A 23,217-nucleotide genomic window follows, 5' to 3' on the forward strand; every position below is an offset into this window, starting at 1 on the left:
TTTTCGTGTCAGTCGGCGCGAACAACGAGCCCGTTCTGAGACCCATACCCAGTGGTGCCAGTTTACGGGTCCAGTTTCAATATCCAGGACCACGGAAGTCGCCTTCAAGGAATACTTTTTCGAATTTTGCGATATGGACAGATCTCAAAGGGAAACAACTTCTCAAACATATTTCGACCGGAGCGTCGAAAGAGCAGGGGATGAGAAATATTGATGAGTTGAACAACAGGCGGTCATTAATGGAAACCCGTAAATCACGTTGATCAATATCGGTCCCAGAAACAGTTGACGATGATAACGAGTTGGATTAGGAGCGCACCGACTACAATGGCCACATCCCAGGTTTAACAGTTCATCTTAAGAGTAATGCCCTACCTGACTAATGCAAATTCTGCCACGATCCCTAAGATTTGCCGCGGCAGTGGCAGCCCAAACCAATAGGCCGCCTCGACCACGTTCTTCATATAATATATTATATATATATATATATATTATATATATATATATATATATATATCGCGTGATAAGGTAAAGCCATGAGGGATTGGGATTAGTTCAGCAGTGCCGGATATCTTCAAATTTTGTAAGCTTATGGGTCCTTGTTTACAAACTTTTCCATTACGAACATTTCTTGTGACGAACCTTATGCTATCAAACTCCTTTACGTACCCCTTCTTAAACGAGCGAGTCACATCCTTTACGAACATTACTTACTGAGAACTTCACACATTACAAAATGAAAAACTTTCCTTACAACCTTTTCCATGCATTACGAAGCTCTTGTTCACGAGCGTTGGTTCGAGCGCCACGCCACATCACGCCTGCCACACTGGGCCGTACCGGGCAGGACAGTCCTCCGTGTTGCAGGGTCTGGACCTGGTCTCTGGCCGGTCGGTGGAGCAGTAGATGTCCTCCACCCGGCCTGCCTCGTCCTCCATGCAGACCGCGTCAGACGTCTGAAAACGGGGCCGACAGCTAACTGGACAGCACGGACTTCTGTGCTGTGCTCGCCTTGCACGGGTCCGGTTGCAAGCCAAGCGCAGCGCTCTTAGCTACGGCCTGCAGAATATATGAACCAGTGTGGCACAGCAGGTGTAACAAGTCACCACGGAGAGATTGATGGAACAATGGGTAGCGAAACTTATTTACTGTGGAACTTGGCTGTGAAAGGGGTTACGCGGACACGCATATGCACATAAAAACCCCTTCCACCACTGAAGCTTGATTTTATACATTCATTTTATCCTTAACATTCGTCCAAACAGGAAAGGGGAGGGGGCGCAATGCGACCTCCTCAGATTTTCTGAGGATGTCCACCCAGTATGCCATGTAATCGCGCCCAAATGCTCGAAAGCCTATGCGGCATTTATGGGTTTAGGCACTAAGGACGTATCTCTAGCATTTCTGGTTTCCAAGTGCCGACGCCTTTGTAAGGACACTGCACGATGATCCACGGCCGGCTTGAGCGTCGGTGGTAACCGGCGAACCCGCTGAGAGCGCGCGGAGGTCCGATCTGATGCACGAACGGAGTTCTACACCATAAGACAACTGCATAGCAATGTGTACAAAATTAAACAATAAATATACCAGTGTAAGCTACAAGTGGCTGCGTGGCAAGGTTTCGTACATATTAACAACATGAAAAGCTAAAACAGTGCGATTTTCAAGGACGATTAAACTTTGACCAGGTACAATGAAATTGTCACTGGCCTAACATTACAAAAGTTATCACCAATCATCACATCTCGATGCAAGAAAGCCGCTTCTTGGTGAGGCTCCATCTTTCTTGGTTTGGAAACCGCAGGGGGGCCACATCGACCCCCTTATCATTCAAGATTATGGAAAAGGCGAATCGGAGCGAAGGTTTAAGAAATCAAGCTAGCACCGCAACCCACAATGAGTAGTCTGAGGGTCCGCTTGTTGATGGTGTACGTAAACCTGGCATCAGCAAGTGAATCGCACCACGGACGTTCAATTACGGCCGCACCAGGTCGGCTGGGAGCAGCCAAAGAACGGAGGGAGTCATTCAGCTCCGCTCTTCCACAGCTCATTCGACGAAGCCCCGCAGCCCCATGGGACCTAATGCCCAGTGGATTGCGGCACGCCGCGCTGGTTCCCCGGACGCAGCTGAATAGGTTCTGGTCAGTTCGACGGACCATGAAGACACCCTTCTCACACTCTGAACATGACATAGAACAGTGGAGCGGGTCCACTACAACGCGGACCACGTGAAGGTTACGCACGAACGGAACCAGCTACCTGAAGGAGGCAGAGGGACGCCGAGGCTGAGTGGATAACCAAAACAACAACGCGGAGGCGGACTACAGTGATATTAACGGGTACAATGCAACAGGATTCTTTTGAAAGAATGTGGACAGAGTCAGACAGGTACGGATTCATCTTCCACAAGGTTGCAGAAAATCACTACGATGCAATGACTCCGCACATCTACCAAGTATAATCTACGGACCTGCTACATAATGGTACCACTCAGGTCAAGCAATGCTGATTAGTTATGAGTGACCGCTGCATCTATATCACACAAAACACTCACTATAAACGGATTTTTGCGATATGTAAGTGTACATCGCAGAGCTTCGCACGTTTGAAATGGGCGAGTGCAGCAAACAAATCAAATGCATGTGCCACTGAATTCCGGTTTCAAAGTTTGGGCCATTCTGTAGTATCGCATAGGTAAAATAAATCATAGCGACTGTGTGCTTTGACTAACGTTAAAAATTAAAATGTAAAAACTGTTTGCTGCACGGAACCTCCATCTTGTGGACACGTGGACACAGCCTTCGCATTATATCATAATCATGGACAGTGGATAACGGCATAATGATGATACCTGAAGATACCCGAAATCTGCAGAGCATAACAAATGACTGCCATGCTTCACAGCATTTCTGTTGCCACAATGTGATGTCTCGCCATTTCAAAAACGCGTTTCGAAAAGCCCACCGCTCCCAAACCTTGCGCGCACAACGCCATCGCGCACAAATACAGCAAGCGAATCCCATAGATGGCCGGGCACGCAGAGCCGAGCGCTTACCTGTCGGCCGCCACCGCAGTGGACAGAACACTCGGACCACTCCTGGTACCTCCACGAGAACACCTGCGCTGCCTCAGCACCCTCGTGGCCAGGCACCGTGTACTCGAACCGCACCGAGTGCTGCTGTCCTGCAGCAGTGCCTGGGGGCAGCCAACGCGCGGCTTGAGCGGTCTCGAGAACAGGGGCGGGCCGGGCTCCTCACCAAAACAAGTACAATGGATGGGGCCACTCCACGTTAAGTCCAGCAGGCGCACTGACCTTGCTAGGCACAGCTTTCCAACAGCAACAATCCTAGGCATCGTGTATGTAATTTCAATCGTGCAATATTGCATTTCGGTAAAGTCGGCTGATGCGCTATGTCCGCTGCATACGACAGCATGGTAGACAAGATGGAGTTATGAAGATGTTCGGCCGGCATGGACACAAGGAAGATGAGGGACAGGAGCACGCGTCTCCCCTCCCCCACCTTGAACATACAGCATCATCGTAAAGTGCAATGGTTCGGGCGTATGCGTAACAGGGTAGAAGAGATGCATGATGCGACCCTCTTCCCACAGATGGTTAAAGCAAAAGCGATGGCCACGCATGTGCTAAGATGGCAATGCCTGGCAATGCATTACATATTCACGTTTTATTTACATCCCTTCACGTCTCTTTCATACGCTTCTGCAAACTGAACGAAACCTCTCAGAATCGACCTTCCTATCAACGCGCCAGTCTTGTGACGACAAGTGCGTTTCTATCCGGCAACAGCCCCACGTTGTATGGTTTGAAGGATCTATTCGTCTGCCCAGCCGAGCGTGCAAGCATGCTTTCCAACTAGATAAATCATAATCTATGTTAACAAATTTTCACTTGCCCGATATCCCATTACAATCAGCGATCGCATCGAAACACATTCGGAACTTCATCGCAGATCTCGGGCGTTCTGACCTTGAGAACGATTGGTTCCTTCAGGGGGCCAGGGATGAAGATGGTCTCGTTTTGATCTTCGCGGAAGTAGAAGAGCAGAGTGCCGCCGGCACGGTACTCTCCACTCCACTGGACAAACCTGGCAACATAGCCGACAGTTCAGTCAAGAGAGAGGTCATGACCCAAAGTGCGTCGGACAAAGTCGTAACGGTGCTGGGATGTGACCAATAGTGCGCCCGATGGACTTCATATGATCTATCATATGAAGTCGTTTATCAGGCTAAACTTGGACGCGATTGTCCCATTTGTCCAACGCACATCGTCTCTTTTCGTATCAAACGAATGTACATGGAAATCGCACCCGCTGATTTCCTTTGCGCCTTCTTCCCGGCGGTGGCGCGGCTCTGACGCCAAGAGCATTGTGTCTCACTCTGTGTGCGGAGCAACACGGAGGGAGATGAATGGCCTGGACACGTTATCAGCTCGCACCGCACGCACGGAGACTATCAGTCTGGTCCCTCGACGACGCGTGTTTGGATTGCTGTTTTCGAGTGCGTCATCCGTGTATCATGTGACCGCCAGTCAAGACCTGGCCGGTGGCTTCTAAACACATGGCACAAAGACGTTTAGGAGAGAGGATGAGCTCGGTGGTAGATCGGCCGATATCAGAGAAAATCGTCACGTCAAACGACGGCGGCTCTGCGCGCCGAACACTCCTAAATGTCAGCAAACTCAGCAAAGTACTGTGTGATTCCGAGGCTCTTTTCAAGATAACCGATATTCTCTCCGCCCTGGCTTTATCATCACGGGTCGACACTCAGGAGCACAAGCAATACACCGCGCAGACGACTTAGTTGATCACTCCGTCAATGGCACTATGTGCCATCTTCAGTACAAACAGTGCTGGCTCGTGGAGGGGATGTGATTGAGTCATTGTCACTTCCATTGACACGTATAGCCAGGAAGAACGATAGGTCGAAAATAAGCATGACCGGTAGTTTGCCAGTTTCCTGGTGGTGACGGACGATCCACAAATCGACATCATTATTGAACTTGACATCAACAGACCCAGGCAACGACGATGTTCCCCACAAGCCAGTCGGAGTGCATTGGACGTAAGTGCACTTCTCAAGGACGTCGAGGGGATATAAAGCGGTACAGATGAAAATAAGTGGACTGTGGTGTCGCCGTCAGCAATACGATTTAGCCTAGTCGAACCATTTCGAATTGAAAGGTATGGCTTGCTATTGGTAGCTTAAGCTAACGAGCGGTTTGATTCGCTCGTTTTGCCTTGCTCTTACATGCTGTATATTACATGAAGTCGAGCTGATTACGACTCAGATTGAGCGAATCCAGCCCGGGCATTTTGTTGTGAATAAGTTAATGATGCGGCATACACGAGGCCCAGGCGAACGTGCCATACGCCATTACGTCACAACGCCGAGCTTAACATAATAACACGTGCGCTTTCAAGTGTGCGCTGCAAAGTTTGTGTGACCTCGGTAACAGGTATCCTGTGCGGTGCTTGTTTTTGCAATTCTTTGGCCTCCTCTATGTAAAGGTACGTGCGTCAATGACACAGCAAAGTGACTAAAGCACCATGAACAATTTACATCGAGCTTATTTTTGTTGCGCGAGTTTTTGATTTGAACACATACCTCTACACAAATGTTTACTATCATTCTATTACAAGAGCATGAGCTAGGAAAATGACGTGTATGTCATGACAACTACAAATGTTGTTATGCAATCCGGCTTGTTTGTATTTGTCAGAGGACAAGAACACGCATTCTTGGCATTCATATGAGTCCTTAATGATGCTTATGATGTAACGAACGTGATTCGTGTTCGAAACTAGTACGAAACGAACACATTGGTCCGGTCCAAAGCCAATTGAAGTCCTCGGTGTCGGAAATCATGCTGATGTGCGCCGGACACGAATATCTCGAGGGTAACTTTTTGCGGTCTTGGCCAACGAGGTCGCGGCATTCGTGTGATGTTTCTATGGCGTCTTAATGCATGGATGACCTTGAAAATCCGCATGAAAGAGTCCGCACAAGTTCACGCGTCAAACTCAGCAACCAGAGGGTTTTAAGCCTAAAAAGGACAGGACTGTGAACTGCACTCAATGGTCTTTAAATTGGCTATCTCAGCTCAGAACCCTATACAAATGTGTAACGCTCCCCTTGAAGCATGCTGGTTTACTTCAATGCCGAACACGGCAACCAGGATTTTGTCGCGCTGCGACGTGAGATGCCGCGGTGGTCCTGCCACTGACACACTGACAGACTCTCCAGCTGTCAGCCGATGTTTGTGCTTCACACAAGACCCAGTTCTGCTCATCAGTCACTTGAAACATGCGAGGTCCCTCTGGAATGAGGATCGCGCTCTGATCTGCACTAAGCGTATGTAGGTATTTAATGAGCTGCCGGAACTTCGTTGATTAGGCCCCAATGTGCCTGGGAGGTAGGTAAAACCGTCCATAGCGTAGAGTGCGCGGTACTCTCGGTCCGCGCCTCTGGTCGTCTTATTGACGTGCTGGCTGAAGATAACTCTTACTGGAATTACCTACGGTACGGAAATAATACCCCGACAGCCAGTTTTGATGTCTTGGGTTGCGTGCCGATCGCAAACCTTGCGGCATTGAAAACGCCTGGAGAGACCTGAGGGACTTCTGTTGACATAAAGGCATTCAATGTGAACATTTGGGTCTAAGTTCATCCAAACTACTTGGACGAGCATTTCCGTTCTGAGGAATCTCAGCGGGGTGGCACAAATAGCCATATCGTCGTCGACGTTCTTGACGTAATTATCTGAACTTCTGATCGCCTAAAGGTCACTGACCACGTGAGCGGCGGTGAGAGCTAGCTCCCCTGGGGTCACCCCGATATTGCTGCCACTCTAGACAATGTACTGTGTTGCACCTGACGTCCCACGCTGGCTCTTCAGCCGACCGCAAGCCGATAGACAATGGGCGGCCGGGGGGTCACTTCATTTGGCGGCACAATATGTGGTACTCTGTAGCATCGTCAAGGTCCCAAAATGCAGCTGACGAACAGGCAAACGTGCATCGTTGCAAGCGTTTTGCAAGATGTTTTTAAACTGCTGTTAGAGGAACCATAAAACGTCATGGCGGTAGACACGGCCAGGCCCGTGCGCCGTGGCTTACCAGTTGGCGTTCAGGTAATCGGAATCGTCCTTGGTACCAGTGACGGCCAGAAAACTTCCGTCTTCTGCCCCAGCTTCCCTCCTCTACCTTGATGTTGCGAGCGCCAGCTGGCACGCCGGCGACGACCACATATCCTGAAGAAACGCGGAGATATCAGACACAACGATAATACAGACTACTGATGGTATCCCAACGACGACATGCCCTGAACAAAACGGGGAGTAATTATGACACCAGCCATATAACCGGCATAACCGGCATATAGAGTGGAAACGTGTATACATGTATATATATATATATATATATACTTGTCTATACATGCGTTATAGTAAAGCACTATAGTATAGTTTACTTCTACGATAACATGCGGATGATATGAACCGGCGTAGAGCAAACATTTTTGCAAGCCAGGTCTTATCATGTGGACGGAGGAACGACCTAGTAGTTTTAACTTCAGCACATCATAAATATGCGTTGCGTATTTTGAGCGTGCAAGTTTAGCTGGGTCATATCAATTACAACATAAACAAGTACGGCGAATCGTCAGTTGCCATCACTTATGCGTTAATGAATTTTTTTTAAAGCTGTGATAAAAACACTTCGGGTAACCTCCACATAGGCATGCCAAACCAACCAAGCACCACAAGCCCTAGGGCTCACCACTCAACACTCGCACAAAAGCTCAACACTCAACAGTCTTATGCCAACAGTTACCGGCAGTGGCATTGAAAAGGGCAAACACAGGACATCGCGCCTACCCAGGCCAGTCCGCACCCGGGCAACTAACGGACGCGCTACCAGCGGTGATGACCGCCCACCTACCGTCTCCCTTAGCGGTGAAGGTCCCTGACGGTGTTACAGAGGCTGCCGTTGCCGTGGCACATGCCGCAGCGGTCAGCCCTCGCCTCCGACGCCAGCACTCCGTCACAGCCGATGCCCTGCAGACGGCACACTTCAGTCACAGGGCGTCACAGCGTCCCCCGCTGGGGCAGGGGTCACAGTGGACAACAGCACCGGGGCAGGGGTCACAGAGGATAACCGCCGGGACAGGGCGTTAGAATGGACAACAGCGCCGGGACAGGCCATCACAGTGGCACAGCGCCGGGACAGGCCGTCACCGTGGACAACAGCGCCGGGACAGGCCGTCACCGTGGACAACAGCGCCGGGACAGGCCGTCACACGTGGACAACAGCGCCGGGACAGGCCGTCACCGTGGACAACAGCGCCGGGACAGGCCGTCACCGTGGACAACAGCGCCGGGACAGGCCGTCACCGTGGACAACAGCGCCGGGACAGGCCGTCACCGTGGACAACAGCGCCGGGACAGGCCGTCACAGTGGACAACAGCGCCGGGACAGGGGTCACAATGGACAACAGCGCCGGGACAGAACGTCGCAGTGGACAACACACCGGACAGGGGTCACAATGGACAACAGCGCCGGGACAGAACGTCACAGTGGACAACACGCCGGAACAGGGCACCGCAGTGGGTGGGACGCTAGGACAGGTCGTCAGAATGGATCACTACACGGACGCGGCATCTCACAGTTGTCAGCAGCAGAAGTACAGAAATAAAGTGAAAGTGACAGAAAATATAACAGAAAAGGCGACCTTATGAACGTGAAATAAGGTCACCTAGGTGAAATTTACACCAATGGACTTTTGCATTGAAGCGGTATGTAAGGTAAAGCTGGTTGGATGAGGTTTGAGGGCAATTCGGCCAACAATTTGGAGCTTAACGTTGTTTGATCTAACATGACCTGAAGATTATGATCTAGGAACACAATGAATTGAGGTGAGTGAGCTCAAATACATGTCTATATGTCATGTGAATTTGGTTTGTCTAGATCTCTTACCGTTATGGGGCCAAATAACCCCCTCACCCACACGAGCTCGTCGCATTCAACCCAGCCACCGCGATGTTTGTTAATGGTTTGTTTTGCTTTCCTTCTTCGCTCCACTTGCCTCAAAATGCGAAGTGCATCACAGATCTTGTAAAATCACCAATATGCTCTAGAGGGTAACTTAAAACAATTCAAAAGTAGAAAAAGCGCAATAGCGTAGTAAAGACAATCTCCTAACGCTAAGACAAAAAACCTGACCACCCATTGACAAGTTGTAACAGCCCGTTGCATCTTCCACTTGTGCAAAAACAGTATGTGAAAGATATGGCGTGATGAGAATATGGCAAAATGTGAAAGGGAGTGTTCCACTGTTATATGGGGTCCTGAACTGAAATAGCCATCCTGAAAACCTTTCGTTCCTGTCCATAATCACGCCCTTCTAAGACCTAACGGTCTCTAGTTTCTGCGCTCCACACCCGCGAAAATGGAGAAGGTATATCGGGGGAGTATTTCAAAGTCACGTTGGCATTCATGGCGTTATAATGTCAGCACTCAAACCTTGCCATTCCACAAGCCATGCGGCAAACAAGGCCAAAGGTTATAATTATCGAAGCGTTCATACCTGACGTTCGCGAGAGCGATCTCCAGATATAACGGCCTTCAATTGGCTCAATCAAGGTTGTGCAAGGTAGGATGGCCTAACCAAACCGTGACGCAATGGGAAGCATATTTACCAAGCAGAGAATTGTGCTGTCTGGAACACTCCTTTCCACTTCAAAAGTGAACTTGTTTAATTATATCCGATGCCTGCTTCAATATCTTTACATGTTAAACATTCCCTATAAAGGGGATGTTCACATTTGAAGGTGTTGGAACAAGCATCAGATAAGTTGAAATAAGCTAGATTTTAATTATTTGTATATTTGTGGATGGAAAAGACCGATCTAGGCATCACAGTTTATCTATTTAATAAATAGGCTCATCACTAAGTCATTGTTTGATTGCGTCATAGGACGTTCGAACAGTGTTGGAGGTCTGCCAAACTGCCCGTGCGAAATTTCAGCTCCAGCACTCCCTTGTCGCTAATCCCCTGAGAAGTGGCGGGGACGGTGCTGGAGGTTATTGCTGATCCACGCATCGTTATGTGGTCGTGTTTTGGCCTTTCTCGTGAGTCTCTCGCATGTTTATCCGCGGGCTTAGGACGTTTATTTGTGTTCACGTACTCAGGTAGGGCGCTATTCTGAAGTTATTACAGTACGTCTTATTTTCGTAATATCTAGGAACCATGTCCAGCTTCTTGCATTGTGTCAAACAAAACACGATTCGTGACTGAAACTTGAAACAGAGGCATGCGTTTGAGCACAGACACACAGAGCATCGTCTTAACACAGATTGTCACGGTAAGGCCTCCGTGCCGCTCTCTGGCAGAGGGGCATGTAACGACATAACGTGTCACGCTGCTAGCGCACAGAGTAACGGTGCGAACATGTCATGCTATCAATGCAACACGGTAGTGCAATACGGTGCAGTTACAAAGGTGAGCTTTACATTTTGTACTACGGAGACACATTCATTCTGCCACCAGCGTCTCCGCGACCGCATTCTATTGCCCATTATTGCTGGCACCCTACTTTTCCACTATTTCAGGCTAGAGCAGAAGGCACCGGGAAGCAATACCGCAGCGCACCACATTCTAACTTAACAACTGTCTCAATCAACTAGCTACACAGCATCTCATAAACAGGGAGCGATAGGTGCTGCCCACACCGTCTATTCAAGACGGTCTTTTCGACGCCCGGTCAATGGGATCATCTACTGCCTCTGCGACCAACAGATAAGGCGGGAACGGCTCAAGTTCGCTGGCTTTAGAATGGCGACCAATGTCAATGCTTAAGGCCAGTTAGAAACCCAACAGACAATACAAGAACATGCGAGCAATGGCTGGAATGTAAAGATTAAGTGAAACTGAAAATTGTCAGAGAGCGCTTGTAACATATAGACAAGCTAGCCGTAGCCATTAGCCGGTGGTATGATCTTTTTAAAACTTTTCAAAAACTTTTCAACGTTTATTTGTTACTCACTAATCCTTATCAGCGATTTTTGGCTATAAATGTTTTGCATAGATCTAAAAACATGTTTGTAAATGTGCATGAGTAGATAACGTTACCGTTTCCTGGCTATAAGTAAATTCATGTTTTTAATGACAAATCTGACGCAAGATACCTTCCTACTGAAACTTTTCAAAACTTATTTCAAACATTTGGTGGCATTTTTGACGCAGACGCAACAGACCGAACTTCTATATGCCTGCAGCGACTCATTTCATAAGTATGCAACATTTACAGGGCCTACTTACAGCACTCACAGGGCTTGCTTACCTTACTTTGAGGGCTTGAAGCGCTTACAAACCTTAATATGATCCAAGATGACTGATCCTTGAATGCACGATCGTTAAAACCCGCCTTGATCCTCATAGCACCGGTGTTAACAATAATGGAGCAGCTAGCATCCAGCGTACTCAACCGATGCACATTGCTGATAGTCAACCTAATATGCTCCTAGATAGATACATGTGGTTTACCTATTGCATGTCGATGAAATTGCGTGCACGCAATCGTTTCCTTGTCAAAATATTTTGTACCTTACTTATCCTTCATAAAATATTTGAAAAAATACAAAACATAATGCATTCATACATTGAAGAACGACTATTGCAGGAAACTACTGACCATTTTTTTAGCTTTTCATTTACACCTTATCCATTATCTATTGTATTTTGGACCTGATATTGTGCTTATATATTACATATTCATTGTGGAATATTGCACTTGAATACACTCACCAATGAGCGCGGAAATTAATATGTGCCTGTATGCGTATCTGTGTCCATACATACCACCCAGAAGCTCTTTCTGCCAAAACCAAATCATTCATTTGACGCTTGCCCTTTTTCGCTCGTTTTCATAACGCGAACTCATGAGGGGGGGGGGGGGGTTCAATGGGACGCTGCTGTTTCCAAGCTAAACAAGACAAAGCTTGGTAGAAAACATCAGTCATTGCGGACATTCCCTTTAAGAGAAGATGGGTGATTTCCCATGAAGTGCGTAGAAAGCACAACGCTCCCATTCACTTGCTCGAGACCTGCGGCCGACGCTACGTCTCTGAGTGGCCCGACCACTGTGCCAGCGACATTTCCATAATGAAATAATGCTGGCTTCCTCAGGGATTATTAAGATAACAGATGGAAGACACACGTCCAGTGAGATTTTCTGCTTGCGCTACCTTCGCGGAAGACGTAAAAAGCCAGCAATGTCATTACGGAACTAATTGCGGCAAGGCGCTGTGGCCGGACCACTCGTGGACCTGATGGACCTTCTCTCACTCCTTGGACCTGATGGACCTTCATTCATGGACCTTCCCAGCCTCCCGAAGAAGACCAGAACAAAGGCTGGAAGCTTCACACACTCACGCTGTCAATATGGGTTTCTTACTGGACAGCGTGAAATTCCCAATGGCCGGGGCCCTGACGCCGGGCGCGGCTGCCGTCGCCGGTCACACTCACCATGCACTTGCCGTTGATACAGATGTCGTGCGTGCCGAGCCGGCACGGCGTGCCGTCGGCCACCGTGTCGGAGAGCACGGCTGTGAAGTGCGCTCGGTCGGCCGGCAGGTGAGCTGGCAGGGTACCGCTACCGGACGGGGGCAGGTCGGTCAGGTCATTAGGTCACAGGTCAGGTCGCCACGTCACAAGTCAGACCACCAGGTCACAGGTCAGGTCACCAGTCAGGTCAACATGCACGGCTCAGGTCACCAGGTCACAGATAAGGTCACCAGTCGCAAATAAGGTTATCAAGTCATCAGGTCATAGGTCAGGTCACCAGGTCACAAGTCATGTCACCGGATCATGGGTCAGATCACCATGCCACAGGTCAGATCACCAGGTTACATGTCAGGCACCATGTCACAGGTCACCGCCGCCGGCGTGCACAGGGCCGCAAGTTACAGGCCCGGCACCGCTACATGGGGCAGTCTGCGAGCGCCGGCTTCACACGATCAGCTGACGCGAGATGGGTAGGTGGGCTGGGTGCGGCGATCTCTGGAAACAGCTCCAGCAGAGCTGTCGACCCCGTTCAGATTCTGTTAAGATCCCGACTACGACGCCCTTTTTCACAGCGTCTGGATGAATGACTGGCTGACTTCAAATTTGGTCTGCTGAGTGGATGGCAGGGCCAGAGCACGGACGTCTATTTCCGCCTCCTTCGGCTCACCATGGTCGTAGACGGGCGTCCACGTATAGTTCTGGCCCTGGTACGGCACGGAGTCAAACGCGGCGCACTGCTGCGCCCGAAACGTGACACCTTCCTCCGGACACGCCTGCGGCCCAGTGAGAAGACATTGACAGTGGTCAACACCGGTCCATAACGTTGTGGCAACATCTTGAGCGAAGAAATCGGCCTCTCAGCGGGGGCGATCTCCCAGACAAGCGCTGGCGATCCTGGTACAGTCGCGAGGCGACACAAGTACGCCTAACTAGCTAGAGCAAGAGCGCCTATCTTAGGGCAAAGCATCAGGGTCATTGGTGAGCCAGTAGTACGACCCGCTCTAAAATCAGCGGCATTGAAGTCATTGCAGTGCAGAGTTACGGACCTGTAACTTGCTTCAACAAGTGTAAGAAGTCTCCACACAATAGTACGGCGCTTAGGCAGAATGCAGGCCATAGTCCCAGCTGTTATAGATATCAAAGCCGTAGGTCATAGGTTAGTCAGGTGTTACCCAACTCCATATATCCCGTGAAGTGCATTGTACGGATGAGGAGGAACGCCACGTTAATTCCAAGAATGCATTTGCCAATGCCAATAGTACAGCTGGACTATGAGATGAAGTTACCGATCTGATGACCCCATACAACCAGAAATGTCACATATGACCCGCAAAAGCAAAGGGTAGTAAATAGATCGCATACAACTCAATTGCTCCCAAAAGTGGAGGAGCGCAGTGCTCTGACTAAGCAGCCGTATCATCACAACGTGACCTTTATCAGTCGACCATCGATCGCAATAAACCACAGCCCCAGTGACTCGAATGAAGTCCATGAGCGCTCCCACACCATCACCGCTAGCACCAACCCGAGCCCGATCCCGCGACACCGCCGGTCGGCCCACACCATCACCGCCAGCACCAACCCGAGCCCGATCCCGCGACACCGCCGATCGGCCCACACCATCACCGCCAGCACCAACCCGAGCCCGATCCCGCGACACCGCCGATCGGCCCACACCATCACCGCCAGCACCAACCCGAGCCCGATCCCGCGACACCGCCGTCTCGTGCGGTGGCCGGCATCAGCGCCAGCATGTACCTCAGCCGAGCAGGTGCGGTAGCGGCGCCTCTCGCCGACGCAGTACTTGCCGCCGTTGGCCGGCACCGGCTGGTCGCAGTGGCGCACCGAACTCTGCACGCCGGTGCCGCAGGAGCGGCTGCAGGCGCCCCAGGCGCCCCAGTCGCCCCAGCGGCCGTCCACGGCGCGCGGCCGGCTGCGCATCTCCACACAGTCGCCGGCTGAGCACCACTGCAGCGCACGGAGGGCGCGGGCGCAGCCACGTCAGACAGGCTGGCGCTGTCAGGCTCCACCGCAGCATCAACATATAGCTGACAGAAGAGCGCCTCATCCTAGTCTGCAATACCAGGGCCCTGTGCATTTGCTGCGCGCGCGACGCTCGCGCAAATACTGACTGGTGGAAAAAAGTTAACAAGATTTGGGGTGTTATTCCCAGCGCACCAAGAATGTTCTATTCTACATGACGTCAAGAAGAATCTTTGCCGGACGTGTTCGTACCGTGGCACGCTTTCTGTTTACATCTTCCCAGCTGTCGTGACAAACACGTGCTTGCAAACACTATGATATTCGTTTACAGGTAAAGTACGATGGCGTTAAGTATGATGACATAATCAAGCAATGACGTATCGAGGAGCACATTTAGTTAGCACAGAAATCGTGCTATCTAAAGCGGCATCCCTTTAATTTGCACTGAGGTACCTGCGTGCAGTACGTACGGTCAGGAGCAGCCGCGACGCCCAGAAATTATGGCTGCACCCATATGGGTGAAGCGAATGACGTGTGATCGCCACAAAGTCCTCGTTTATTCACCTATCCATTTTAGGAGATCATGGTCATAAGGTTTCTCTCATATATCTCTAGCCAAGTAACTCTTCCCACATCCTCCAGATTGCTTCTGTGCCATAGTGTGCCATTTTAAAACCCAAATGGAAATGTCATTTTATGCGTTCCCACTTTGGAAGTCAATAAAATGAGCACATTGCATATGAACGAGTACAACCGGTAAAACCTCTTCGACAAATGCGACGGGCAACACCGTGAACAAAACCGAAATTTGAACGGACCGGCCAGTACTGCGAGCGCGCGTCGCGTGTAGCCACTGAACAGGGGACAAAGCCAGATTTTTCGTTCACGGCGCGCGCGGCGCATGAACAGGGCCCTGGCAGTGCCAGTAACAAACACGCACTTTCTTTCCCAACATGATCCCCTAGCCCACTAGGGAATCCGCCCGCGTCTGCAGACAGCATCCAACCGCCGACTGGCTTGTCCGCCATACAATCTCGTGTGCGTACATACATTCAGAGCGCCTAGATGGAGCATGCACACCTCACCGGCCGAGGATCATGAGCATCACCAACCGTGCTGATGTTGGCCAGCGGGCCGCCGTCCAGCGGCGTGCACCTGGTCCCCTCGGCGGCGGGCTCCAGCTCCGTCACGCAGCGACCCTGCACGCGGCACCACAGCGTCTCGCACACGTTGCCCATATCGCAGTGGGAGGCGGCGGACCGTAAAGTAGCTTGCACTGGTGGTCGGCGTTGTAAAGGGCTCCCGGCGGCACCTGCCGGCAGTCGCCAGGTCAGCGGTCATGTCGAGGTCAAGGCTCAGATTGAACGTTGCTGTATTTGGATTGTCGTTGCCCTTTCCCAGCATTCGAAGCATTACCGCTTGTGCCACATTACGACCGGAGGCGAATGTGATAGGCTGCCAAATAGGTAAATTAACATAGTAGTGCATGGGAGCTACTCGGCTGGTGTCGCTTTTCCGACAGAGCTTGGGGTAAAGGTCACAGTCAGACAACACTGGCAGAAGCGGCCATCTGTGTCTCCAACTGCAGGGAGTGACTGGCTCACTCATCGCACTTGACTGAAATACTGTGTAACGACGGGGAAAGTGTAAGTGAAAGACAACGAACCAAAAGATAAAGAGCTCCCATCTTTAATTTTTGGAGGGAGCAGGCCGACTAAAACGAAGTAAAGCAAAACAGAGTTAGAAAGAAAGCGTGCTTCGTCAAAATCGTGCCTTTCTCCCAAGGAAGGTTTCCAAATATCAGTACTGCGAGGCAAAATATTCACCGCGGAACAAGCGTCCCGTCCACCGTTACCTGGGGGTAGCTATACTCATGGTCGGTGGGCTGGTCATCCAGGCAGTGTCCCCAGTCACGGCTGAAAGCAGTTGGCGTCAGTTATAATCATGTAATGGATGACTGCAGCGACCAGACCGCTGCTGGCGCTGCAGAGCACGGCCAGGTGGAGCGGCAAACCACGTCACAACAATAATAGGACGCAGCCGAGGTTCAAAACTTTACCGATGTCGGGCAGCAAGATGAGAGAATATAATAACCGCAGGGACCACCGGTGATAAAGTTCTGAATACGTATTCGTCTTCCTTCCGTCCCCACAATGTTCTTCACGCTCAGCGGTACATATCCATATGCCATGTTTGCAAATGGTAAGGCCTCATGCCTTTTGTCGTTAAAGCCAAGGAAATATGAGCATAGTAGTCGTAGCGAAGACCCAAGAATTGTTTGGCATGTATTTGCAGTACTCTTTACGTTTGATGTTATTTTTGTTGGAGCAAAACGGGTCAACATTTGAGGGCGCAACGGCAACAGTTGCGAATATGATTTTGAGCTTGTAACAATGCAGGACTTGCAGCAGATATCCCAATCAAATTAAAACAAATCGTTGTTGGTTGACAATCACCCCTGGTTTGCGGCGATCACAAGAGGAAAGAGACGAGACGGCCGTTTCTATGTTAGGAGAACCGGGCTGACTCTGACCCCAGAAACGGCCCCGTCAGAAACGGCCAGAAAATGTCCGTCGTTCCACACAATACAAATCGGATTCACTTCAGCTACAGCTATATATATATCAGCATTATGCTGCGTCGCTTCCATGTTTTAGTAGCATAACCATAGTTATGCGAGTTCCCCGCTCGGGTAATGCACATGATGTGTTGCATTACCGAGCCAACGAACCAGATACCCAGGACAGCACGGGGCCAACCCAGGTCAAATGGCAGCGCGCGCTTCTTTGGATGACCGCGTCGCAAGTTGGCTTAGTCTTTTACAAGAAGATGCCGAAGCTTTTCAGTCGTTATTTCTTCCGTGCGCGGATGTTACACCGGAATCCGAGCGGTGCGCTGAAATATAGACGCCCCATTCCCAGTCACCTGCGCTTCAGTCAGTTAAGACGACAGTGATAGGAAAAGGATCAGGGAGAACCAAGATATAGCTTCCCAACTCCGAGCACAAGAGGCTTACTCACCCGGAAGTTCCAACAGCCCCAGTCCCTCTAATCCTTTCAAATAATAATGGAGCTCGGGGTGGACCACTCTCTCTGGCCAGCGTGTTTCCCCTTCAGCGCCGGCGGCCTTTCAGGTCGGCCCACGTGTCTGGCATACCCAGGCCGCGCCTCCACTGGATCCGTGACTGCCGACGACGTGACAGCGCGTTCAGAATGACCCTCAGCGGCCAATCTCTAACAGTGCCCATCTCGTGGCCGCGGCCGGCCAGCCATATTAGCCGCAGCTGCGGCGGCAAGGGCTCTCAAGAGGGTCATCACGCCTCGTGACACAATCGCGCCGACCGGCACGCCTCGGGCTGACCTGGCCCGTGACCTGGCCGCGTCTGAACTCCGAGTTGCTGAGGCCGGGCGTCACGGCCCGACGGAGCCCGGGGGAGGGGGCGAGCGCCGCCAGCAGCGTCGCTGCCAAACGCGCGCCTCGACCCGGAACACGGGCTTTGTCCGGAGTCGACCACCAGAGCGGCGGGCCTGTCGGCCACCAGTGCACGTCCCAGAATCGAACGCGAGCGCGGCACATCCCAGAATCCGGCGGCGAGCGCCAGTCAGACGCTGCGCCCTCCAGCGCTGCCTTTGTCTTCAGGGTCACACGAAGCTTCCCGGAATTCGTCCCCCTTACCGCCGCCCACGAAAAGGAAGCCCACGAGTTGTGGCTTCAGGTTGTGGCGCGCTGATGACAGTCGCCCGGCGAAGAGATCGATCGCCGGGGCGTTCCCGCACTTGAGACACTGCCATTACAGGAAACACCCACAGGGGCCGATGGCGCGGCCTCCCCACACGCTATTCGCAAAGCACATCCCCGTGGGGCCTTCGTTCTTCCATAAATCCTGCCGGCCGTAGCAGTGAGTGTCTCGCGCCGCATATAAGCGCCAGCCATCACAGCTCGCCGGGCAAATACGCCGCGCCGCGCGGGCACTCACTCAAGGAACTTGGTGATTTCGCGCCTGGAGCACTTAGACCACACGACAGGGGTGACGTCGTTGACCAGGTTGGGCGCCATGACGTGCTGCTGATGCCCGTCAGGCTGGTCGCAGCCGTTGCCCGGGCCGTCGTGGTTCATGCCGAAGCTGACGAAGGGACGACAACGGTCAACAGTCCGCAGCGACCAGCGGCGAGGTTGGCGGAGCTCGGCCCGCCTCTCAAAGTAATCTCGTTGTATTCGGAACTGAACAAGGAACGCGCCTGTTAAGATTTCGTGCCGCCACAAGGCATCGTTTCCAAAGCATGATGCCGAGCTGAAAAAGTACGAGTTTCTGGGAAACTGGACATGACAAAATGGGACCAATTATTGAGCTAACAGCATAAATACTAGTAACAATCGCGAGACAATGTCAAGACCAATCCACTGACGTAGTAAACTAAGCTCTATTGTTATCATTTGGAAACACCATAAGGGGGCGCATCGACCCCAGCATCAGTCCGCGTTATGAAAAACGGCGAAACAGGCGAGGCTAAGATCGGCGTGTAACTTAGACGCCAAATGATTACATCTGAATGTGTCGTAAAACGAGTCAAAGTATTTTGCTTGACCTTTGGACCACTTACACTGACAGTAACAATTTTCAGACGAAAAAAAATGGCCGAACATGTACGTATCTACATTAGGTATGGCCGGCTTAGGTTGTGACCCTAGGTATTCTCCTTTCCCGTATTCTTCTGCAGGAGCTTAAATTGTTATTTGAAATGACTATTTTCGAGAGCCTTCTTTGTTGGTCCCCGATGACCGTTATCAAAAATATTTTTTAACACAATTAATTTAGGGAGCATTCACCCGCTCCAAAGCTATTTCTTCAGTACAGTTGGGAATGAAATACTACGGTAGGCTATCATACCCCGTTTCAACAACAATACATCACTCTCAGCATCCCAGTTCAGCGGCAATACGATCTCTTGAGCTTCGGTACGCGTCATAAACTAGGTCGGTCGTCAGCTGAGCCAAAGCATCGCCGCCCAACGAGCTGCGCATTCGTTGGACCGTTCAAGCTGGTTGGTCGAAGCGAAGCTGGTCGATGATTGACGAAGACTGATCCAATTGCACTCTTCCTATTGCAACCACCTCATTACACCTATACAACGCGTGATGCTAGTTTGCTCTCTCTTACCGCAAAGAGACGACGAGCAGGCTAGTTGTCTTTGGATGCTTGTCAACAGGTGAGCATGGACTGTCGCGTGAATTCAATAACACATGCGGCCTTATTAGTTGGGTGATATCGTCCATTGTTACGCCTTTATGCAACATTATAACCTCGGATCATCACTTAACGTCGAGAGTTTAACTTCCCCAACTGAGTCCTCAAACCATTCAGTGAGAACATCATTACATGTATGTTGACTAAAAACGGGCACAAGATGGAATCTACCCAATATGAGCTGACTTTAACGCGATCATATTTGTCACCAATACACTCTTATATTGTCGCGATTGCTATCATTGTCCATATTGTTGCTATGTATTTCATTGTATTGTTGCTATGTATTTCATTGTATTGTTGCTATATATGTTGCCATATTGTTGCTATATATGTTGCCATATTGTTGCTATATATGTTGCCATATTGTTGCTATGTATTTCATTATGTTGTTGCTATATATTTTGCCATATTGTTGTTATTCTTGTCAGACTTGTATGAATAAAATGGCCTTAGTAGCCAGTGCGCTCATACCCTCCTCCTTGTATGGATAACAATATTAGGCGAGCCTTGATGCGTAATAGTTTATCGCAAGCGTAATACCAGCGTAATAGTTGCTCATGAGGGTTTAATGCTTGCTCTCACATAGGACTGCAAACGTGACATACCATAGGGCTGTAGAGCCATTTTGCATACACTATGGCTACGAACGTGACATACCATGAGGCTCTAGGGCTACTTTGCATATACCATAGGGCTGCAAACGTGACAAGCCTAACATTCCCAAATTTGTACTTAATCCGGACGTTTTTGTCATGGCATTGGAGCGTGCCATGAGCCATCCGATACGTTTCATAACATCAGCATAGTGCCTCGCCAGCATGATAAGCCGTGGACGTCGTGCGTGGCGCGTCTCGTCAGCTCCAATGAACCGCATCACTCTTACCCACCATTTCAGTCCAGACCACCCGAATCATCCGCGACCGTCTTAAGCCAAATCCAGTGCAGCGGTGAACATGGTGAGCATGAAGCCAGCTGGGCATTGCCTTGACGGTGGAGACAGTATCCCCCTCTCATAACTTCGATCGCCTGGACGACAAAGATTCAGCTAGATTGTGGCTAGAGCTAAGCATCCACGTTCGTAGATTTGAATGCTTGGCCTAATATTCGGATCTGGCGAACATGCCGCCATTACGTCGGCATCAAATCTTCCAAAAGCGTCTGGGTATTTACTGATATAGACACCCAATATGATAAATAGCCCAATGATTGCAAGGACCATAATTAGCAATATTGCACGAAACAATGGCATACAGTCCAAACAAGGTGACTAAGGTAAACGATAATCACCCTCCATCGACACCGAAATGCAGGATCGGACAAATCGTCCCTCCATCCGGTATTTTTTAATTGAAGACGGGTTTGTAATTTTGAGGAAATATCAAGGAGCCATTTAACACAATGATTGGCATCAAAGTGGTCTCATGCACCCGCAAGGCGACAAAAGTACTCTTTAACTGAGGTGATACACGACCGCTTATGCTCTTCCATATGCAAAACAGACACCCGTGAAAGAAACATATTCGTATTGTGATAAGAGTAGGTCCTGGTTGGGTTTGTTTAGTCCGGATTGTTTGGTTTGGTCTGGTTAAGTTGTTATTACAGTGAAACAGCCCAATCCATCAGCCCCACCGAATTTCGTCATACACAGCCGCTCTATGGCGCACTTCTCTTGTCCATGGGGTTCACTTGTTCAAGGCCTACTTTTCACGGAGCTATGCGACGAATTGTGGCATCCCAATTGTGAAGAGTCCAGTACCAAACGAAAGATTGTTTGATTATATTGCGCAGATCCATCGACTATGCTTACTCTAGACAGGCCAAGGTGCCTCCGCCCAACAGGCCAAATCCCTAATGCACAGCAGACAGTGAACGTTCTGGTTTTCGCGACATGCTCAATGGTCTCAGCGTTTCAGTCTGTCACGTGCCGGACTCATAATCAAAAGGCCGCGCACTAGCAGCCGGGACGGTGTAAAATTTGTCTACCTACCTACACAATTTGTTGTATTTTTTTTGTCTACCTACTTACCTACCTACCTACCTACCTAATTTGTTGTAGTATGTAATTTGTTGTAGTATGTCTTATACATGTGAATAATGTTCCTCGCCAATGCACCGAACGACTTACGTAAATTTCAAATATATTTGTCTATGTAGCTTCAGCGCCAGGCTTCCTGCAATTACCCGCCACCAAATATGTACTGTAAACTAAAAAGTCAGCCTTCATTGCGCACCTGGTGTTTTTCTAGACGTGTACAGCATTTTATCTACTGAGCTTCGTCTGCCCGGCATATATAAGCCTGACAATGACCCTCTCAGGGTTGTGAGATATAGGAGAGAGGAGGCCGTCACGTGCATATCAGAATCCTCCGCTGCGGAGGATAAACCGCGCCGGCACCGACCGTCTTCGGGCTTTGTGCCGGCTCCCGCCAGGGAGAGGATGCTGAATCCCGCTCATCGCTGATGCATGCAAATTTCCCCGGAGAGACACAGTGGTGCGGGAAACATGATAAAGCGCGAGAAAAAAGAAAGGGTGTCTGATCTTTATCAGGCCATAGATGCCATTTATAACATGAGTAACACACGCAAGTACAATAAGTCATGTGAAACAGAGGGGCACGACGTTTAGATCCGATGAACCGACCTGCCTTTGCCGTGGCATGTCCTATAACCCACATGATCTTGACCTGGTACTGACTCGGCACTACCTTGGCATTGCACGGCCTTCACTTGACCTTGAATAAATATTAAATATCATGGATGCTAGATGGGCCTGACGTTGTTTAATGTTGCATTCATGTTTAAGACATTTCGCGTGAGATGCGACGTCACTAGTCACGTGATATAAGTCAACTTGGGGTATCTTAGCTGAAATTAATCCGTCGATCGCTATCAGAACTTCTGCAAGGAGTTAATTCATGAGATACGAAGGTGGAGCTTGCCTGCGACTTAACTATTGCACTTTTACTTCCTCCAGGATTCTTGGGTGGAAAAGCCCATATATATGCGCACACACACACACACACACACACACACACACCACACACACACACACCGCACACGCACACACGCACACGCACACGCACACCACACGCACACGCACACCACACGCACACGCACACGCACCCGCACCCGCACCTGCACACACACACACACACACACACACACACACCACACACACACACATATATATATATATATATATATATATATATATATATATATATATATCACCCACAGGAAGAATTCCAAATGCGGTGCCGGCCTAATATTATCGATGTTGTATTGGGCTTCGTTACCGATAAATGGAGACAAATATTTCGGCTATTTCCAAGATGTACACATTGAGGCACTCCATCATTCCCAAAACATAATAATAGCAATACAATATTCATAGTGATAAGACA

General features: G+C 49.9%; 2 protein-coding genes and 1 long non-coding RNA gene across 3 annotated transcripts in view; all 3 read right to left on the minus strand.

Moving 5' to 3' along the window:
- Nucleotides 1–521: 521 nt before the first annotated feature.
- LOC119100028 (A disintegrin and metalloproteinase with thrombospondin motifs 7-like) lies at nucleotides 522–3,166 on the minus strand (the record flags this gene model as incomplete). The annotated part of the gene is made up of 2 exons (XM_037223144.1): nucleotides 522–956; nucleotides 3,056–3,166. Coding segments are annotated over 2 exons (252 nt in total), but the record flags the coding sequence as incomplete, so codon positions are not given.
- A 2-nt stretch (nucleotides 3,167–3,168) lies between these two features.
- LOC119100952 (uncharacterized) lies at nucleotides 3,169–7,214 on the minus strand. Its single transcript, XR_005094484.1, has 3 exons — nucleotides 7,137–7,214; nucleotides 3,989–4,106; nucleotides 3,169–3,195 (listed from the first exon to the last, which is right to left on the minus strand). It is a non-coding gene; the product is annotated as an uncharacterized LOC119100952 (long non-coding RNA).
- A 752-nt stretch (nucleotides 7,215–7,966) lies between these two features.
- LOC119100029 (A disintegrin and metalloproteinase with thrombospondin motifs 7-like) overlaps nucleotides 7,967–23,217 on the minus strand; it is a 28,830-nt gene continuing 13,579 nt past the window's right edge. The window contains 9 exon segments of the mRNA XM_037223145.1: nucleotides 7,967–8,074; nucleotides 12,544–12,632; nucleotides 12,635–12,670; nucleotides 13,250–13,355; nucleotides 14,341–14,550; nucleotides 15,678–15,820; nucleotides 15,823–15,877; nucleotides 16,421–16,481; nucleotides 18,542–18,688. Of these exon segments, the coding sequence (XP_037079040.1) occupies nucleotides 7,967–8,074; nucleotides 12,544–12,632; nucleotides 12,635–12,670; nucleotides 13,250–13,355; nucleotides 14,341–14,550; nucleotides 15,678–15,820; nucleotides 15,823–15,877; nucleotides 16,421–16,481; nucleotides 18,542–18,688 (955 nt within the window).

This window comes from Pollicipes pollicipes, unplaced genomic scaffold (assembly GCF_011947565.3).
Source record: "Pollicipes pollicipes isolate AB1234 unplaced genomic scaffold, Ppol_2.1 Scaffold_4881;HRSCAF=5763_pilon_pilon_pilon, whole genome shotgun sequence".
Taxonomy (NCBI): Eukaryota; Metazoa; Arthropoda; class Thecostraca; order Pollicipedomorpha; family Pollicipedidae; genus Pollicipes; species Pollicipes pollicipes.